The sequence below is a fragment of the Heterodontus francisci genome, chromosome 48 (genome assembly GCF_036365525.1).
Source record: "Heterodontus francisci isolate sHetFra1 chromosome 48, sHetFra1.hap1, whole genome shotgun sequence".
Lineage (NCBI taxonomy): Eukaryota > Metazoa > Chordata > Chondrichthyes > Heterodontiformes > Heterodontidae > Heterodontus > Heterodontus francisci.
In genome coordinates this window covers 12,069,625-12,090,783 of record NC_090418.1, presented here as the reverse complement: position 1 = coordinate 12,090,783, position 21,159 = coordinate 12,069,625, and the positions used below count along the sequence as shown (strand labels likewise).

Below are 21,159 nucleotides of genomic sequence, written 5' to 3'. Positions count from 1 at the left end.
TGTGACCAAGCTTTTAGTCACCTGTCCTGATAACTCCTTGTGCGATTCAGTGTCCAATTTTTGTGTGATAATGCTCCTGTGAAGTGCCTTAAGGCTGTTTTACTATGTTAAAGATACTGTACAAGTGCAAGGCAATTGTTGGTGGGAATGGCTATCGCGAGGCAGTAGCATTTCCTGGTAGATTAACTGTTCATTCATTCCACTTGCTCACTGTGCGGCCTTGCAGTGAACAAAATGGATGCTGACGTAAGACAGATCTTGCATTTATATAGCGCATTTCACCACCTCAGACAGCCGAAAGCACTTTACAGCCAATGAAGTACTTTTGAAGTGTACTGTAATGTAGGAAATGCAGTAGCCGATTTGCACAAAGCAAGGACCCACAAACAGAAATGAAACAATGACCAGATAACCTGTTTTATTTAAAGTGATGTTCGTTGAGGGACAAATATTGGCCCGGAACACCAGGTAGAACTCCGCCGCTCTTCTTCCAATAGTGGCCGTGAATCTCTTTGGCTCCTATTGGAAAGTGCGTACACGTGTGCGCATGCATGTGAAAGTGCACGCTTGTGCGTGTGGTTTTGTGGGGGGGGGGTGGGACAGTCTGGTTTAAAGCAGCTTGCTCTTGAGAAAACAAAGCAGATTTTGCTTCAGATTAAAAGCCACTGAATCACTGGACCCTGGGCTCAGAGTTTGCTGCTCTCCACTGCTGCCGCTGGGCTTGCTGCCTAGAGACCAAACACCAGGAGGAGGGCCTGGGGTGAACAAATAACCAACACACAGCAATCAGTCATCCTCACACACACACAGATGTATATATAAACAAACACAGGTACATAGTTATAACCTTTCAGTTCCAGTATCAGCCTTGTAAATCTCTTTGCAACTTCTCCAGTGCCTCTTCAACCTTTATGGCCTCTATAACACTCTTGTGAAGCACCTCAAGATGTTTTCCTACATTAAAAGCACTGCATAAACAAAAGTTGTTCTGGCTGAAGCAAGGTGAATATTTTTGCACCTTCTCCAGTGCCTCAATATCCTTTTTGTAACCAGACCAGAACTGTGCACAGTACCCAAAGTGTGGTCTGAACAAAGTTCTATACAGTTTAGCATAATTCCTCTGCTTCTCAATTCTATTCCTCTAGAATTGAACCCCAGTGCTTGGTTTGCATTTTTCGTGGCCTTATTAACCTGCTCAATGTCGAGGGTCACACGTGATGAATGGACACTTGTGTGAGGGACTGGAGCAATGCTGGTTCCAGTGACAGGAAGCACCTCCAACAGAGATGTGGACAAAAATGCTAAGGGCAGAAAGAAGTGCATAAAACACATCCTTGTGTTTGAGTAGCGTTGGTGGTTTGGAGCAGAGATGAAACAAGCAAAACTCTACTTCAAAGTCCTTTATCCTTAACACCATAACGCACCAGGCAGGTCAACCTGGAGGAATTGAATGCCTCACCAAATCCAAACTGCACTGACTGAACCCCGGCAAAATCTGGGGCTCAGTATTTACAAGCAAGCCCAAGAAATATACTCCTCTCAGTTGAGATGTCACTGAGCCAAACCCAGAGTTAAATTTAGCCCAAGACCAAATAAGGCCTTCAAAATACACCAGCATCTGTTTACTCGCTGCAAGCATTTTGGTGATGCAGCACATTCCCCTCTCCCTCCTGCACCTAACCCTGTGTTGTACCTGCCCTGGGAGTGTTTGATGATGACAGCATAGAGGGAGCTTTACTCTGTATCTGACCCTGGGAGTGTTTTTTTTTATCTGTTTCATAGGATGTGGGGGTCGCTGGCCAGGCCAGCATTTATTGCCCATCCCTAATTGCCCTTGAGAAGGTGGTGGTGAGCTGCCTTTTTGAACTGCTGCAGTTCATGGGGGTAGGTACACCCACAGTGCTGTTAGGAAGAGAGTTCCAGGATTTTGACCTAGTGACAGTGAAGGAAAGGCAATATAGTTCCAAGTCAGGATGGTGTGTGGCTTGAAGGGGAACTTGCAGCTGGTGGTGTTCCCACACATTTGCTGCCCTTGTCCTTCTAGTTGGTAGGTGTCACAGGTTTGGAAGGTACTGTCGAAGGAGCCTTCGTGCATTGCTGCAGTGCATCTTGTACTGTACACACTGCTGCCACTGTGCGTCGGTGCTGAAGGGAGTGAATGTTTGTGGACGGGATGCCAATCAAGTAGGTTGCTTTGTCCTGGATGGCATCGAGTTTCTTGAGTGTTGTTGGAACTGCACCCAGCCAGGAAAGTGGAAAGTATTCAATCACACTCCTGATTTGTGCCTTGTAGATGGTGGCAGGCTTTGGGGAGTCAGGAGGTGAGTTACTCGCTGCAGGATTCCTAGCCTCTGACCTGCTCTTGTAGCCATGGTATTTATAAGGCCACTCCAGTTCAGTTTCTGGTCAATGGTAACTCCCAGGATGTTGATAGTGGGGGATTCAGCGATGGTAATGCCAGTGAATGTCAAGGGGATATGGTTAGATTCTCTCTTGTTGGAGATGGTCATTGCCTGGTACTTGTGTGGCGCAAATGTTACTTGCCACTTATCAGCTCAAGTCTGGATATTTTCCAGGTCTTGCTGCATTTCTACACAGACTGCTTCAGTCTCTGAGAAGTTGCAAATGGTGCTGAACACTGTGCAATTATCAGCAAGCATTCCCACTTCTGACCTTATGATTGAAGGAAGGTGAAGCAGCTGAAGATGGGTGGGCATGGGACACTACCCTGAGGAGCTCCTGCAGTGATGTCCTGGAGCTGAGATGATTGACCTCCAACAACCACAACAATTTTCGTTTGCGCTAGGTACGATTCCAACCACTGGAAAGTTTTCCCTTTGATTCCCATTGACTCCAGTTTTGCTCGGGCTCCTTGATGCCACACTCGGTCAAATGCTGCCTTGATGTCAAGGGCAGTCACTCTCACCTCACCTCTTGAGTTCAGCTCTTTCATTTGAACCAAGGCTGTAATGAGGTCAGGAGCTGAGTTGCTCTGGCAGAACCCAAACTTAGCGTCACTGATCAGGTTATTGCTAAGCAAGTGTCGCTTAATAGCACTGTCAATGACACGTTCCATCACTTTACTGATGATCGAGAGTAGACTGATGGGGCAGTAATTGGCCAGGTTGGATTTGTCCTGCTTTTTGTGTACAGGACATACCTGGGCAATTTTTCACATTGCCGGGTGGATGCCAGTGTTGTAGCTGTACTGGAACAGCTTGGCTAGGGGCACAGCAAGTTCTGGAGCACAGGTCTTCGGTACTATAGCCGGAATGTTGTCAGGGCCCGTAGCCTTTGCAGTATCCAGTGCCTTCAGTCGTTTCCTGATTTCATACAGAGTGAATCGAATTGGCTGAAGACCGGCATCTGTGATGGGGACTTCAGGAGGAGGCCGAGATGGATCATCAACTTGGCACTTCTGGCTGAAAAAAGTTGGGGACAGTGTAGAGGGAGCTTTACTTTATATCTAACCACATTTTCTTTTTAAATCTAACCCCGTGGTGCAACTGTCCTGGGAGTTTTTGATGGGGACAGTGTAGAGGGAGCTTTACTCCGTATCTAAACCGTGTTGTACCTGCCTTGGATGTGGATGACGGGACACTAGGTGCCCATAACGGGATGTGCTCCATTCTCGAACGCTAACACCTGTCACCTCTCTTCGTTCCTTCCTTTAAGAAAAGGAATCAAACTGAGTTTCCCCTCTCTGGGTGCTGTCTGCTGGTCCTGACCACAGTAGGGTGGAGTCAGGTTCCTGGATACTTGAAACCTCCTTCTAGGAAGCACCCCTCCCTCCGAGCAGCAGTCCACCCTCCATTCCTTCCATGTGGGGCCTCTATCTTTATCTTGTGTAGAACAGAAGAGATTTCAATGAACCACCAAAGGCTTCTAAGAACTGCTCACTGGCTTTTAAGAACAACACCCTCCATTACAGTAATGTTTAGATATTCGATTTCAGTAAAAACATCCGTAAAGAAGGAATACTTTCATTTACACAACGCCTTTCACAACCTCCGGACACTTTACATCCAATGAGACACTTTTCTGAAGTGTAGACATTATTGTGATGTAAAAACATGGCAGCCAATTTTTAAACAGCATGATCCCGCTAACAGCGATGAAAGAAATGACCAAGATAATCTTTATTTAAAATTATGTTGGCTGAGGGATAAATATTGGTCGCAGGATTTCCAGAAGAACTCCCCTACTTTTTTTTTCAAAATGGTGGCTGCAGGATAACTGGGCCTCTGTTTAACGTCTCATCTGAAAGAGGTACCTCCAAAAGAGCAGCGCTCCCTCTGTGCTGCACTGGGAGAGTCAGCCTGGATTATGGCTCAAGTCTCTGGACTGGGATTTTAGACCTACAACCTACTGACTCAGGGGAGAGGGCTACCAACACTAAAGCAGATTCTGATGAAAGGTCACAGACCTGAAACATTAACTCTGTTTCTCTCTCCACAGATGCTGCCAGACCTGCTGAGTATTTCCAGAACTTTTGGTTTTTATTTCAGATTTCAGCAGTCCACCCTCCATTCCTGCCATGCGGGGCTTCTGCATCCGAAGTACTTTGCTTTTATATTATTACTAAAGCAGATTGTCAGGTCATTGTCACATTGCTGTTCTTGGGATCTTGCTGTGCACAAAATGGCTGCCATGCTTCTTGCATTACAACTGCAACTATAAAGTCCTGAGGTTGTGAAAGACACTGCATAAATGCATGTCTTTAATCATACAGCTGTAAGTTGAGGGATTGGGGCAACCAAGGTGCATCTGCCATCAATTAGCTTTTAGCTTAGTTGGTAGCATTCCGGCCTCAGAGCCAGAAGGTGCAGGATTCATACCCTACTCCGGACAGTCCCGACGTGTGGAGCCCAAGCTACAGCTCTGAACTCTGGGTTGACATCTCTCGGGATATCCACGTCCGATGGGTGTGGATGAACCCTCTCTCCTCACAGTACGATTGTGGGAGCCTATTAAACCCTCCTGCTGTAAAGGACTAAATGACATTTGGTACAAAGACGATTATAGTCATGGAAGGAGCGTTCAGGCTGCAGCCTGTTCAGATATTAATCGGCCCATGAATCCTTCCACTATTTCGCATCACTCTCTGAGGGAAGATTGTGGAGATAGGAAAGTAACAGCTCGGGTTCCCAATCACTATTCACTGATCCCTTGTGGAAAGTTGTGGACGTAGGGCCAGGGCAGATTGGGCTCAGATGCGATTTCTTCTGCAGTAAAATAGCCGGCGCTCGGTATCCTGGCTCCCGCATTTACAAATGGCAATTTGACACCAGTACGACTGACAGTCAGCTTTGTCAACTGAAGATAAAAATTATCAGTGAGAGGAGGGCAAAGAAAATAACAGGCATACGAGGCCCAAAATGTTGCAGCCTGCTTAAAATCTGCATTTTAGAGGGAATGATAGCGGGAAAGAGAGGCAGATAATCCAGGAAGAGGGGGATGGTAAGAAAGAGGTGGGGGAGGACACCAAGAGAAAAGAGTTGCAGAGGGAGATGGGGGAGTGGGGGGGGAAGAAGAGAGAGGCAACAGTGCAGTGACTGAGGATAGGGTACTGTGAAACCTCAAAGGCCTAAATGGAGCAGGCCTGAGAAGCAGCGAGGCCTTTAGATTCAGCACAACTGACCCACACAAATACCACACCTTCCAGAGAACTGGCGTAATGTCATGACAGGACAAACAATGAAAGTGGTGGGAAGAGGGAGCTTCAAAACAAGGCGCGAGCCTGTGCTGGGAGGGACAAGAGCAAAAAACTGTAAAACCATCCCAACAATACAGCACCTTGCTTTTATAGGTTAGAAACACAGAGTTGGGACTGGAGTCACATGTAGACCAGACCAGGTTGGAGGGTCAGGGTTCCTTCTCTTGAAAAGCTACACCTGGAGTAGACCTCGCTACCCGACACGAACGCTACGTGACCCAACATGCGTCGGGTTTGGGTCGGGTCTGGCCCATCTCCAGGCTCCGGCTTTCGGGATCGGGTCGGGTCAGGCCGAGGCGAGTCGAGCCGGACACACAGGGTCAGTGCTGTGCTGGTAAGTATTAAAAATAAAAAACTTACCTGAGCTGGGAGTCCGGGGTGAAACTGAGTCTGCGCAGTGAGTGAGTGACGTCACTATGACATCATTACACATGCGCGGCAGCTTAGTGGAGGTAAGTAAACAGATGGCCGGGTCGGGTCGGGTCGGGTCGAGTCAGGGCGGGCTCGGGTCAAGTCGGGTTGGGTCCACGGTGGTTCGGTCAGGTCCATTTTCCTGACCTAAAGTAGGCCTCTAACCTGGAGTTCTGAACCTCAGCTTAGGAAGAACATATTGACCTTGGAGGGAGTACAGTGTAGAATGACATCTGGACATCAAGGGTTAGTTTACGAGGAGAGGTTACACAAACTGGGGTTGTACTCCCTGGAAGTTAGGTTAAGGTGAATTAATCAAAGCTTTCAAGATATTAAGGGGAACTGATAGGGTAAACAGAGATAAACTATTCCCGCTGGTTGGGGAGTCTAGGACTAGAACTAGGACTGAAGTTAGGTAACATTTCTAGACACATAGGGTAGAAGAAGTTTGGAACTTTCTTCTGCAAATGACCATTGATGCTGGATGAATTTCTAAATTTAAATCCAAGATTGCTAGATTTTTGTCAACTAAAGCTATCGAGGAATAAGCAGCAAAAGCAGGTATATGGAGTTAGATCACTAATCAGCTACAATCTCACTTAATGGTGGAACAGGCTGAAGAGGCTGAACAGCCTCCTCCTTTTCCTATGAGGGAACCAGCTGGGTTTCCCGGTCACTGCGACAGTATCGCACTCAATGGCTCAACCGGTTGCCTATTTACTCACATCTACCAAATTCCGAGTCCGGCATAAACCGTTCCCTATTACTGTCAAACTCACTGCTTTGTAGGTGAAGTATCTCCCTCCTTCAGGGTATGTCAATCACCCCTAAAGAAGCCCTTCAAAACAAACATCCCACACATTGAGGTTAATTTTAACCTATAGCTCAGGTTGGGAATTCCACGGGACGGGACGGAACGCTGGTTTCACATCCGAGCCTAATATTACCCTACATCGACATTAATGCATAGTGAAATCCTGCTGGCTGTAAGACCAGCATTGCCCTTGTTGCCGTCAGATCTCCTGCACCCCCAAAAAAGGGGCAGATTAGGTTAAAACTGTTTCTAACTAAGTGTTCAATTGAGAGACATCAGCAGGACATTAGATACAGTCCACATAGGACCCTTTCCAAACAAAACACTTCATGTCTAGACAGCAGTGCATTTCTCAGGACTATATTTAATCTAATGGAAGGATATTTACATACTAGATCTCGATTCTTTTTATGCTAAGTTGTAAAAAAAGGTTGTCTTCACACGGAAAATAAACAGGACACATGGTACTTTAAATAACTTTATAAATCACCGGTTAGTCCACAGCTGGAATACTGTGTCCAATTCTGGGCACCACACTTTAGGAAGGACTTGAAGCCCTTGGAGAATATGCAGAAATTTACTAGGATGACGAACTTCAGTTAAGTGGAGAGACTCGAGAATCTGGGATCGTTCTTAAGAGCTACTTTTGAAGTGTAGTCACTGTGGAAATGTGGCAGCCAATTTGCACACAGCAAAATCCCACAAACAGCAATGTGATACTGATCAGATCTTTTCTTTTCCAAATGATGTTGGTTGAGGGATAAATCTTAGCGAGGACACTGGGGAGAACTCCCCTTCTCTTCTTTAAATTAGCATGGTAGTATTCTTTTGCAACCAACTGGTGGGCCAAACGGGGCCTTGGTTTACCCCTGAAAATGCAGCGCTCACTCAATACTGAGAGTGTTGGCCTGGGATTTTGTGCTCAAGTGTTTGGAGTCGGGCTTAAAACCATAACCTTCTCTTCAAACCATAACCTTCTGACTCAGAGGCAAGAGTGCTATGGTATTGTACAGTACTGCTAATTTATTTTTTGTCTTCCTAATAAGGCTATTAGTTCCATACAAGAGATCTTAAAAGACCACTGTCGATAAAAATCTATATATTGAACAATTAATATTGCATGTTCCTATTATAAAGAGGCTGCAGTACGAAAGTTTACAGCTTTTATAATCGGCATGGCAAGACATATAATAAATCAACCAAAGACTCGGTTATTATCGACTAGCTGTTTTGTTGACCTTTAACACTTTAGAATATTATAGGCTATTTCAAGTCATCTATCAAACACTATACTGGTCATCGTGTACAGTGGGCAAATCACACGCCTGCCATACATGGTGGCAAATACAGTAATAAACACAAGGAATGCTGGAAATACTCAGCAGGTCTAGCAGCATCTGTGGAGAGAGTAGCACAGTTAACATTTCAGGTCAGTGACCTTTCAGACGCGCGAGAGAGAGAGAGAGAGAGTGGGGGGGGGTGGGGGAGAGAGAGAGCGCGGCGCGGAGAGAGAGCGCGGGGGGGGGGGGAGTGCCGGGCGGAGAGAAATGAGTGGGGGTGGGGAAGAGAGAGAGAATTCTAGATTTTAGGGCCAGGCAGCTGAAATCACATCCACCAGTGATGGGGCAAAGCAGATCGGGGTGCTCTTCAAACACCTAGTTACCCTCCAAATGACCCAAGATGACAAGAATTACACCATACAGTCTTAAAGGGGACACAGTGATTTATGTACAGCTCTGCTTCAGCAGCAGAATACTACACTGCATATTACATGGTGCCCTCTTAGAATTCAAGCAATGCCAGGGGACAGTCACCAGTTCCTCAATAACATTAATGCGGGAGCCAGCGAAACATGTTTGGGCAATATTTCAAACACTCTTGTCCCTTTACAAATTGTAAGTAGCGCTGACCTTGTCTGAAGTTACACATCTAAAGCCAACTGGGTCCAACATTTCTCAGTCCTTTCAACTGGTAACCAATTTATCAATTATAATCATCCGATTGCCTAACAAGGCCGTGTGTTACTGTTTTACTGCAGCTTGGTGTTTTTGCAATACTCAGCATGTCTGTGCATGTTTCTCATGGTAATAATCCACCTTCACATTCATACTGATCTCTCACTCGTCCTCTCCAACTCTTTTTCCCAGTTGTTCTCTGCCTTTCTCTTGCCCCCAATGTGGACTCAATGATTGTCTTTCCCCTTCCCCTGTTTTCTTTTGTCTGTCTCTCTCTCTATCCCTCTCCTTGCCTCTCTCGCTTGCTGACTGTCCTACTCAGATTCTCCCTTCCCCTCTCTGCCTCTTGCTTGGCCTGTCTGTCTGCCTTTCGCTCTCTCTTGTCCTGTCTGTCTCACTATCTGTGGCTTTCTTTTACTCTCTCTCATTTGTTTTAAATTTATTATTGCAGAGAGCCCCAACAGACTAAGCTCATTCCTATTGACTCCCACTACATAGATTCTTAATGGAATAAACCCTTCAGTCACCTACAATGACCAAACCCCTTTCCATTCACTCCCACTGTACAGAATCCCAATAAACCAAACTCCTTCACATTCACTCCCACGTACAGAATCCCAATGGACCAAACCCCTTTCCTTTCACTCCCATTGTACAGAATTCGAATGTACCAAATCCCTTCCCATTCACGCCTACTATACAGAATCCCAATGGATGAAGCCCCTTCCCATTCACTCCCATTGTACAGAATCCCAATGGACCAAACCCCTTTCCGTTCACTCCCATTGTGCAGAATTCCAATGTACCAAATCTCTTCCCATTCACTCCCACTGTACAGAATCCCAACGAATTAAACCCCATCCTCATTCACTCCCATTATACACACTCCCAATAAACCAAACTCCTTCACATTCACTCCCACGTACAGAATCCCAATGGACCAAACCCCTTTCCTTTCACTCCCATTGTACAGAATTTGAATGTACCAAATCTCTTCCCATTCACACCTACTATACAGAATCCCAATGGATGAAGCCCCTTCCCATTCACTCCCATTGTACAGAATCCCAATGGACCAAATCTCTTCCCATTCACGCCTACTATACAGAATCCCAATGGATTAAACCCCATCCCCATTCACTCCCATTATACACACTCCCAATGAACCAAACTCCTTCACATTCACTCCCATACAGAATCCCAATGGACCAAACCCCTTTCCTTTCACTCCCATTGTACAGAATCCCGATAGACCAAACCCCTTTCCATTCACTCCCATTGTACACAGTCCCAATGAACCAAACCCCTTCACATTCACTCCCATGTACAGAATCCCAATGGACCAAACCCCTTTCCTTTCACTCCCATTGTACAGAATTCCAATGTACCAAATCCCTTCCTATTCACTCCTACTATACAGAATCTCAAAGGATGAAACCCCTTCCCATTCACTCCCATTGTACAGAATCCCAATGGAATAATCCCTTCCCATTTACCCCACTGTACAGAATCCCAATAGATCAAACTCCTTCCCATTCACTCCCGTTGTACAGAATCCCAATGGAATAATCCCTTCCCATTCACTCCTACTATACAGAATCCCAATGGATGAAACCCCTTCCCATTCACTCCCATTGTACAGAATCCCAATGGATCAAACCCCTTCCCATTCATTCTCACTATACACAATCCCAAAGGACCAAACCCCTTCCTATTCATTCCTAATGCTAACTCCAAAAACAGATTATCTCAACATCTGACTGCCTGTGGGATCATGCTGTGCATAAATTGGTGGCATCGTTTCCCTGCGTAACAGCAGTGACTGCACTTCAAAGAAATTCACTGGCTGTGAAGCACTCTGGGATGTCCTGAGGATGTTAAAGGAATACGGAAATTGCAAGATGAGAAAAAACTAAGGCCCATGTTGTTCGCCATCTACCATCTGGTAGTCACATGATATAATGGTATTGGAGTTGTTGATTAATCACAGCAATCAATCTCTATGGATTAGTCTACAACAGACCCCGAGGTGAGGAAAACCCCCAGTGGTGGAGAGCTTTTAATACCAGAGGTCCAAAGTTACCTGTTCCTCCCAGGCACACAACTTTCACCGCACGTCATACCTCTATAATTGCTCCTATACGCTATCCCAAAATGTTATTTTCTGAAAGAAATCTAATTTGCATTTCAATTAATCAATACCAATTGCTTCCACTGTTTCCCCTGGAGGCCTGATCCATGGAGTGACCACTCACTCACTGAAATAACGACCTTGATATTTACAGGGAAGCGGGGAGGAGGCGGAAGGTGTACTGGTCAGGAATCCTGGAAATACAGATTTCCCCAGAGGTCCTGCCAAATTTAATAGCAAGAGTTTTAATTTATCCAGGGCACCCACCCTATGGATGGATTGGTTTGGGCCGGAGAGATTGTTTGAGAGGGGTGGGGTGGGTGGTGGGGGGGCGGTGGCATGGGTGGCTCTAGGAAGCTCACGGGGAGTGATTAAGAGGGTGGCTTGGGGAGTTGGTGGGAGGGGGTGATTGTGGTGCAGGAGTGCTTCCATCCACCGCAATGCTGGATAGGTATTTGCCTAAAATTAGAGGAACGCAGCCTCATTATTATATTTAGGTTCGGGATCTGCCTCTGGAATGCAAGTTAGCAGTCCACACCTCCAACTGAACCCCAGTAAATCTGGATGTGTTGGGCCAGATTTTTCCACCTTTGAATTTTTAACACCCTACTGCCTCTCCTGGGGGTGGGGGAGGTTTGGTAAAATACCATTTTTATTTAAAACGCAGATTAACACTGAATTTACCGTGCTTTCAGAGTAGGCTGTGCCCTGTTTCTACTGCTCTGAAAATGGGGAAAACAGCTGGTCATAGTCAATACAATCTCGACCTTTTGGAACCTGCAAAACGTAATACCACCTCACACAAACTTTTCTTTTCCAATGACAACTTGCAAAAAGTGCTATACGGAAGCAGATTCTGTGACTTACACAAAGGGATTAGGCAAATACTTAATGAGGAACATTTGCAGGGTTCTGGAGGAATGAGGGACCGGGAGTGGCGGGGGGCAGCAGTGGTACTAATTGGATAGCTCTTTCAAAGGCACAATGGACCAAATGGTCTCCTTCTCTGCTGTACGATTCTATAGTTTCCAACAACACCACGAAACAAGGTGCACAAACAAATCTGCTGAGTGAGTCATCAATTGGAGCAGGCCAGTATCTTGCCTTGCACACACTGTTGGGAGTTAATCTCCTGTACTTAGACCTTTGGTGGTCATATGTACACAGTAAAGTGGTGCATTGGATAAATATTTGCAGGTTGCAGGGAAGAGAGCATTGGGAGGTGGGACTAATTGGATAGCTCGTTCAAAGAGACAGGACAGGCACAGTGGGCTGAATGGCCTCCTTCCATGCTGTATGATTCTATGGCACTTATCTTTCAAGTAAGAAAGAATGACTTGCATTACTATAGCATCTTTCACAACCTTAGGACATCCTTAAACGCATTATAGTCATTGTAATGTTGGAAATGCAGCACTCAATTTGTGCACAGCAAGCTCCCACAAACAGCAATGTGATAAGGACCAAATAAATTGTTTGTGATCTAAAAGCAAAATAGTGCAGATCCCGGAAATTAAATAAAAGCATAAATTACTAGTAATACTGCAGTTCTGATGAAAGGTCAGCAATCTGAAATGTTAATTCTGCTCCTCTCTCTCAGATGCTGCCAGACCTGCTGAGTATTTTCACACCTTTTTCTGTTTTTTTAATGATGTTGGTTGAGTGATAAATCTTGGTTAGGACACCAGGGAGAACTCTTCCGCTCTTCTCTGAAATAGTGACTGCAGGATCTTTTACGTCCGCCTGAGGGGGCAGACAGGTCCTCTGTTTAACGCCTCATCAGAAAGACAGCACCTCAGACATTGCAGCACTCCATCAGTACTGGGAGTGTCGACCTGGATTTTATGTTCAAGTCTCTGGAGTCGGGGTCGAACCCATAATTTTCTGACTCGGGAATAAGAGTGTGCGACCCACTGAGTCACAGCAGGTGCTACAATGGACTAAACCCCTTTCCATTCAGTCCCATGGCATAAATACTTCGAGGAGAAAAAAATTGCAGGGATATGGGGAAAGAGTGGAGCAGTGGGACTCATTAGATTTCTCTTCAAAAGAGCCAGCATTGGTTCGTTGGCTGAATGACTTCTTTCCGAGCTGGAGTATTCTATGATTCCATGATATAATTAGGGCTCACAGCATACATTTGGTCCCTGATCAGCCGGCTTTAATACACAGCTGACTAAAGAGCAGCTAATCTTACCTGGAGACAGAACTATAAAAGCTCTTATCGTATCTGTATACAATGCGTGTTTGACTGCCCTGTGTTTTCTACTGTTTGCACTTGGCTGAGTGTTTGGATGAATGATTGCACAGTCTGAGGTACAAAGATGTGCAGATTGGATCTTATCACTGCTTTATGGCTAGCCCACCCCCTAACTCACCCAGAGCAGCAGTTCACTTACTGCAGGTAGGCTGTGCTAGCTTCAGCCCAATGCCCAATTGAGGCAGCTCACATTACCAATTATTACTTGGGGGTGAAAATGGAAGACACCCAGCTCCTGTGCAACCCGACTCCAGTGTCTTCAAGGGGAGTGCAGGGCAGGGATTGAAATTAAAACTAATCCACTTCAATTCCTTTGCCACAAACCCAATATAACTCTTTACCCACCCCCAGCCCGATCCTGCATTTATACCCAGCCATGTGCTCCATTGCAAGTTTGCAGTGTTGGGTGGGAGCTTGGGTATTGCAGAGTTTTACCAACAAGTATCGGGTTTACCTGCGGGGGGGGGGGGGGAGGGGTCTTCACATCAGTGAAGCAACAAGTCAGCAACTCTCACGTTATTAAAAGGAGATCCCTTGTCCTGGACTGAACATTATTAGGGATATTGGGCAAGCGTGGTTCTCGGCTTTCACTCAAAACTGTGACTAGGGAGGTTATCAAGAGCTTTAGTCTTGTAACTGAATCCGTTGCTTAACCTTCTTCAAAATTGGATGTTTGACAGTGGCAACAGAGAGATAGTTTTAAATATTAAACTGTTAAACTATCAGACTGTATCTCCACTGATGTTAATCCAACTCCCTCACACCGTCACTTATCAAACCCACCTCCCAGCATGCTGTGTTGCTGATTGCATCTCCTCTGATGTTAATTCAGCACCCTCACACTGTCACTCAGCAATCCCTTCCAGATTGCTCTGTATGGAGAGTACCCCTCTGCGCCTCCTCAAAATAGTGACCATGGGATCTTTAACATCAATCTGAGAGAGCAGGTGAGGCCTCTGCTTAATGTCTCATCCGAAAGGCAGTATCATTGACAAGGCACAGTAGTGGCACAGGGCATGTTGGCCTGGATTATGTGCTAAAGTCACTGGAATGGGGCTTGAACACATGAGCTCCTGACTCAGATGAGAGTGCGACCCACTGAGCCACAGCTGACAGCAAAGGCAGAAATAAAAAACTGATGTCCTGTGTGGGCTGTGCCATATGAATTAAAAGCAGAATCTCTCCCCACCCAAGCCCACCAGTGCTTAATGATTGTTGTGCCCCTCACTAATTTCTCTCAGTCACTGTGCGTCACTGAGCTTTCACTGAGTCACAACTCTTCATTTATTGAAAGTATAATCGAAGCACTGACAGACACGGGCTGTGGTGAATGCTGTTTCACTTGTTCGCACTAACAGCTATTTTATAAAACTTGCAATTTTCTCTTCTGAGAACTGATGAGAAAAAAAAGCTGTGAAGGACACTGAGTAATTGAGGCTCTGCGTGTCTCCGGTGGGAAGGGGAAGTTAACCTATTCTCTCCCAGTGGCAGTCTCCAATGTTCTCTCTTGTTGAACATTGCTCTTTCCTAGTTTCTTCACCCTCCCCTGTTCTTGATGCTGGTCCTAGCTCAGGGAGAGGTTGGGGGTGGGGGAGGGTATGGGTTCCATAGGTGCTGGCAAATCTCTGAAACAGTGTAGAGAGTGAGGATATTTGACTGCAACGGCATCACACACATCTAACCCTGTCTGCATCCAAAGTACAGACACTCACAGTTTAAATCGAAGCATAAGGAGCAGTTAATGCAATTACAGAGGCTCCTGGATCATTAGCACGATGCATGAAATACTACAAAAGCAGCTACAACTCACAGCTATGTAGTTCCCTTATTAAAGCAAATCTATTGCAAGGCGCTTTACAAAGACATAACTTTTTTTTCAAAATAGCTTTTGGTTGGATAAGTGAGTGACCATGGGAACTGTGTGCAAATTCAAAGGGTGTACTACATTAAAATACCATTCAGTGCCAGTACTGAGACAGCACTGCCCTGTTGGAGGTGCCATCCTTCAGATGAGACGTTAACCTAAGACCCCGTCTGCCCTCTCAGGTAAACGTAAAACATCCCACGGTCACGACCAGAAGAACAGGGGATTTCTCCTAAGTGTCCTGAGGCCAATCCCTCAACTAACATCACTAGAAACAGATCAACTGGACATGTAACCCAGTGCTGTTTGTGGGATTTTGTTGTGTATAAATTGGCGGTCATTTGGCAAGAGTGACTGTGCATAATAGTACTTCATTCAGCTGTAAAGCTCTTTGAGACATCCTATGAAAGGCACTATATAAATGCAAATCTTTCTTTACTTCATTGGCTGTGAAGTGCTGCGAAACATCCCAAGGCCGTGAAAAGCATGGTCAGTCGTTGTGGAGACTGATGTAACTGCATCATGAAATAATGGTGCTTTACTGGAGAATTAGGTCGCCTGTTTAATTTAGTTTTACTTCAGGGGGAACTTTCGTCCAGAGGGAGCTGTATTTTATCACTGTACCCTCCCAATGCCCCTGTTAAGAGATTTGTGTCCCTGTGCACTGGTCACATTTCAGATGTCACACATGTCAATGTACAGACATAAAACACACAAGGAAGCCAGTCGTTACCTGCTGGTTCTTCTGACCTCAGTGAATCAGCAGAGCCTTGGCTGGCACCAGCCAATGTGTTCCAGGCAAGGTGGAGGGGGAAACTTAAGCAGGATTCAACACAAAATGTCTACTTCACAGCAAACAGACTCTGCTTAATCAGCACGCTACAGCAGTCTACAGAGTCTATTTAAGAAAGTGTCAACAAACTACAGCAAACAGAATTCAGGACTGAAACTGCAGCAAAGTCTCCTGATAAAAGCAGGGTGATTTCTCCAGCAAAATGCAGTGAGTGGAGGATAGTTATGTATGTGTGTAAAATCAGTCCCAGCCACTTACAGCAGTTATTGACAGCGGAAATTAGCCAAACATCTCGATTCTGGCTGTCAACATTGGTGTCACTTATACGGAGCCAACAAACCGGTCTCTCCCCAAGGGCAAGAGGCAGTGATTGACATGGTAGCTGAGAAACACTGGGGTCTAAATGATTTTAAGATGTGTCCATTTCATGTGCTTCTGCACCACCACAGCTAAAAGACTAGAACCCGTGCTGCGGAATCCAGACTGAGAAATGCCACTGATGGGTAGGGGTTCTTAATTATGAAAACACTCAGCATTCCCTACCAGCAATGTAAAGTATGTCACATAAAGCCAGTCCAATCAGTTTCAAGCCCAGTTGCAAATTGTAGCCCTTAACCCCCATGCACAAGAGAACCAAAGGTGCCATGAATAGAATTCTTTTGTGCACTGCCTGAAAGGGCAGTGGAAGAAAATTCAATTGTAACTTTCAGTACACCACTGGTGAGAGGATGTCATTACAACATGATATGTTTACATAAACAGTTACCATTGGGATTTGTAATGGACAAAATTGACAGCAGGAGCCAACCTAATAAGATTAATCGATGTGCTAAAACCGCTCACCTTCTTTATTACTTTTATGGCTTCTTAATTCTTCAGACTTGTGAAAGTCAATGCTGGCGTAAGTGTTCAAGGCGGCGCTCCCGTTCGCTTGGGTGTAAAGTCTTGACTGCAAAGCCGTCCCTTCTGCACAGCCACTGTCCGTGCCCAGATCCAAATCAATGTAGTTCAGGCCATTCTCGAAGCCAATCGACATGTGCCGCGACATTCCAGTGCATGGCACCTCCACAGTTTCCCTTTCTGCACCGCTGGCATTGTCATCTTTCAGCCAGACGCCCTCAAAAGAAGCTGAGCCGCGGCGCCTTGTGTGGTCGGCAAAGGGCACAGCAGGCACGGGGGCAGGTGGCGGGGGCAGGAAGGTCTCAGAGCAGTGGCGGCGGCGCCCCTGGGGGTCGGCACGGATCACCCGTGCACCCCAGTGGGAATCAGGGCTTGGCTCTGGTGCATTGGCAGGGTCACGGGCACCCTCAAGTGAGGCTGTATCTGGGCAGTAGGCTGTCTCGGCGCAGTCAGCAGAGACAGGGCTGCACACTCTCCGCTGGGTCTGGGGTGGAGCTACCGGTGCCTCGCCACAGAAGCTTGCGGCTGGGCCAAAGCCCATGTTGACGTATTCGGAAACTGCCACGGGCAGACGCCGGAGTCCGCCCACACAGGAGGCGGACCTGGGCAGCGTGCAAAGGGCCCGTGGCTCACCCCTGAACTCGATGCTGACGTACTCCCCAGGACTCTGAGGCTCTGATGGCAGTGGGTTCTCCCGCCTCCGTGGCAGGGTGCTGGCCTTCGCCATGTCAATGTAGAGCCCAGCTGGGCGGGACAACCCCCCTCTTTCTGGTCTGGAGGCGGTCTGGGTCCTTAAGAGAGTCTGGCCACTTTCAGTTTCCCCCAGGCTGTCGCTGCTGCTGCTGGTGGAGGTGGAGCAGCAAGAGAGCTGACCCGAAGAGGCAGCAGAGGCCGGCTGCTTGTAGGAGCGGGGCAGCGAGTGGTAGCAGTGGGGGCGGGAGTCAGCCAGCTTGGCCTCCTCCCTGCGGGGCTGGGTGGGATGCGGACGATGGCTAGAAGGGGGCGTGCTAGAGGCCGAGCGGCTGGCAGGCGACATGTTCATGTAGTCGCTGCTCCCCACCGGCGACTTGGAGTTGCCTGGCTGGGCCCAGTTGTCAGGCGAGCAGCTCCCACTAGGTGACATGAGCATGTAACCGCCTCCCCGGGGGTCCTCAGCCCGTGGACTCTCGATCTGCTGGGGGGCCGAGGCGCCCTTGGGGGTCATGGCCATGTAGTCGCCTCCCGGGCCCTGGCCTGGGACCACTCCAGGCAGCATGGCCATGTAGCCATTGTCCACTGCCTCCTTCCGCCCTCTCTCAGTAGGGTCAGGGGTCGCCAGGGCCCGCCACGTCTCCACCCGGCCCTCTCCCTTGCTGCTGCGGGGTGTCACCTTGCCCAGCCAGGCGCGCTTACTCAGGCCACGCTCCGCCTCCTCCTCGCCCCGGCTGCATGCCCGCCTGAGCAGCCGGCGCTGACGCTGCGAATCTTCCTGCCTTGCCGAGGCCGGCCTGCCCATGGCAATGTAGTCACAGTGGTGCTGGTGATCATCTAGGGAGGGCAGTGGGAAGCTGCCACAGGAGCCAGGGCTGGAACCATACTCCTCCTCACCATCAGACGAAGAAGGGATAGAAGAGGAGGAGGAGAATCCGCGGTCACAGGGCGAGCCGGGGGCTGGCGGGCAAGCGCATTCAGAGCCGTGCCCACTGGAGGATAGGCTGGCTGGGCTGGCAGTGCAGGGCAAGCGGTAGGCCGTGGGGTCAGGGGTCGACCTGGTATGGCCCAGAGGTGGGTGAGCCTTGGTCAGCCCCTGGCGGTGGGGTGGCCCAGGGGAGGGGCTGGATGGTGCCTCATCAGCAGATGTGGGATGGAAGGAGGAGGCAGCCCCATTGCCATCACTGGGGGTCCATGCCCTGGCAAAACTGTTGCGCTGACCAGGCGAGGTGGCACCGCTCCTCCTGGCAGAGAAGCCCACCTGGCTGGGCGGCGGGTTGGCCAGGTGGTGCCGCCTCGACGGCACAGAGATGGGGTTGGAGCTGGATGACTGGCTCTTGCTCCTCAAACGGAACTCCTCGCTCATGGCCTTCATGGCCTCCAAGATGGTCTCATGCATGTTCTGGGCCACCACCGAGTCATCAACCTGCATCCAGAACTCCCCGGGCCCAGTGACGGCTGAGCGGCCCACCTCCACAAAGAAGAAGTTCTCTGAATGGCCACAACGCCTGATATTCATCAACTGGAGCACCACAGCCGCTGCGTCAGAGTTGAGCTTCACCAGGCTGATAGTCTTGTCTGTCAGGCATAGCCGGTAAATGCCACTCATGTTCCGTGATTGGCCCAGGCCCCGGGGGCGAAGGTTGACTTGCCAGACTTCCTTGAAAGCCGGACCGGGCCCCATGGTGTAGTTGGAGTCTCCGTTTTCCACATAAGCTTTACCTGCAAGAAAAAGGGGAAAAACAACAGAAAAATAATACCTCATGAAGCTCTCAATGTGTTCTTAAATTGATACCCTCCAGTTACTGACTGACTGGTGGAATTAGCTTTTCCCAATTTTTCAAAACCCTTCATAATGCTGAACGCGATCACTAGATTTCCTCTCACTCTAGCTCTGGTATTTGCTCCCTAAACCCACCTCTGCCTCTCCACCTTTAAGGTACATAAGGACAGCCCCTCGCTCCTATTGTCAGTATTCAATTACATCCTGGCTGATCTGTATCTTAACTCAATCTACCTGCTTTGGTTCTGCAACCCTTGGTACCCTAACAGAAGTCTCTCTTTCCTTTTTAACACTTTTAATTAACCACCAGCCTCAACAGCTTTTTGAGGGAGAGTTTTCAGAGTTAAAAAGGCCACCATAAAGATGAAATTGCTCATGTGTTACAGAAGCATACAGCACCGAAGGAGGCCGCTCGGCCCAGTGTGAAAGAGCTATCAAATTAGTCCCACACTCCTCTGGCTCTTTTCCCTGTAGCCCTGCAAATTTATCCCCCTTCAAGTATTGATCCAATTCCCTTTTGAAAGTCACTACTGAATGACAGCAAGGCAGCCACTTTACTGAGTACATATGACCATCAAAGTTCGAAGTACAGGAGATTAACTCCCAACAGTGTGGGCAAAGCAAGATACTGGCCTGCTCCAATTGATGACTCACCCAGTCTGTGCACCTTGTTTCATGTTGTTGTTGGTAACTATAGAATCGTACAGCACAGAAGGAGACCATTTGAGCCATTATACCTTTGAAACAGCTATCCAATTAGTGCAACAGCCCCCGCCCATCCCTGCAAAATCTCTCCCCCTCAAGTATTTGTCTAATCCCTTGTTATTTTTGAACCTGTTTCCACCACCCTTTCAGCCAGCACATTTCAGATTAAAACAACAGGCTACATTAAAACAATTTCTCATCTCTCTCCCTCCCACTGCATGATTTGTTTGCCAATTGTCTTAAGTGCGTGTCCCCTGCTTACCAGCCCTTATGCCAGTGGAAATAGTTTCTCCTTATATACTCTTATCAAAACCCTTCATGAGTTTGAACACCTCTATTCTATCTCACCATAACCTTCTCTGTTCTAAGGAGAGCAACCCCAGCTTGTCCAGTCTCTCCACATAACTGAAATCACTCATCCCTGGTACCATACCAGTATATCTCTTCTGCACCCTCTCCAAGGCCTCAAGACAGACACACACAGAGGCAGACACACACAAGCAAGGTCCACATTCTCATCATTCTCTGGGTTAAAAGTTTCTCCTGAATTCCCTATTGGCATTATTGGTGACCATATTTATGGCCCCCCACAACAGGAAAATGAAAAATGTTAGCGTCTAAATTTTGTGCTTTTTTTGAATAAAGTGGAAGACACAAGAGACAATGATAAGTTAAAGACTAAGATAGTTTGAACCTGCTCTACATCCGCTATGTAAGGGTTCATCGATACTTCTATCCCCTCTCTCAAGGCTTTGTGCATAGCATTGCATCTGTACGAACATAAGAACAGGAGGAGGCCATTCAGCCCCTCAAGCCTTTTCCACCAGTAAATTAGATCATGGGTTGATCTGTATTTTAACTCCATCCACCCGCCTTGGTTCCTTGGGTGGGTGAGTGGTCGGCAGGGGAATGAGGTTGCTCTGAATGAACTCAGTTGAACATAGAAGACCCAATAGGTGCTATTTCAAAAAAGAGCCAGCAGAAGTCAATATTTAACCCTCAACTAACATTAGTAAAACAATTTATCTGGTCATTTATTGCTGTTTGTGGGATCTTGCTGTATGCAAATAGGCTGCTGTGTTTTCCAACAGTGACTAAACTTCAGAAGTACTTCACTGTGTGATTGTAAGGACTTTG

The 21,159-nt window shown here is 47.4% G+C and overlaps 1 protein-coding gene across 1 annotated transcript in view; it reads right to left on the bottom strand.

The window, feature by feature from the left end:
* LOC137357473 (insulin receptor substrate 1-B-like) overlaps positions 1 to 20,049 on the bottom strand; it is a 75,296-nt gene extending 55,247 nt beyond the window's left edge. Inside the window, exons 1-2 of the mRNA XM_068023818.1 lie at positions 19,674 to 20,049; positions 16,788 to 19,256 (exon numbers count right to left, since the gene is read on the bottom strand). Of these exons, the coding sequence (XP_067879919.1) occupies positions 16,788 to 19,256; positions 19,674 to 20,049 (2,845 nt within the window). The remainder of the gene's footprint in view (positions 1 to 16,787; positions 19,257 to 19,673) is intronic.
* Positions 20,050 to 21,159: the final 1,110 nt, after the last annotated feature.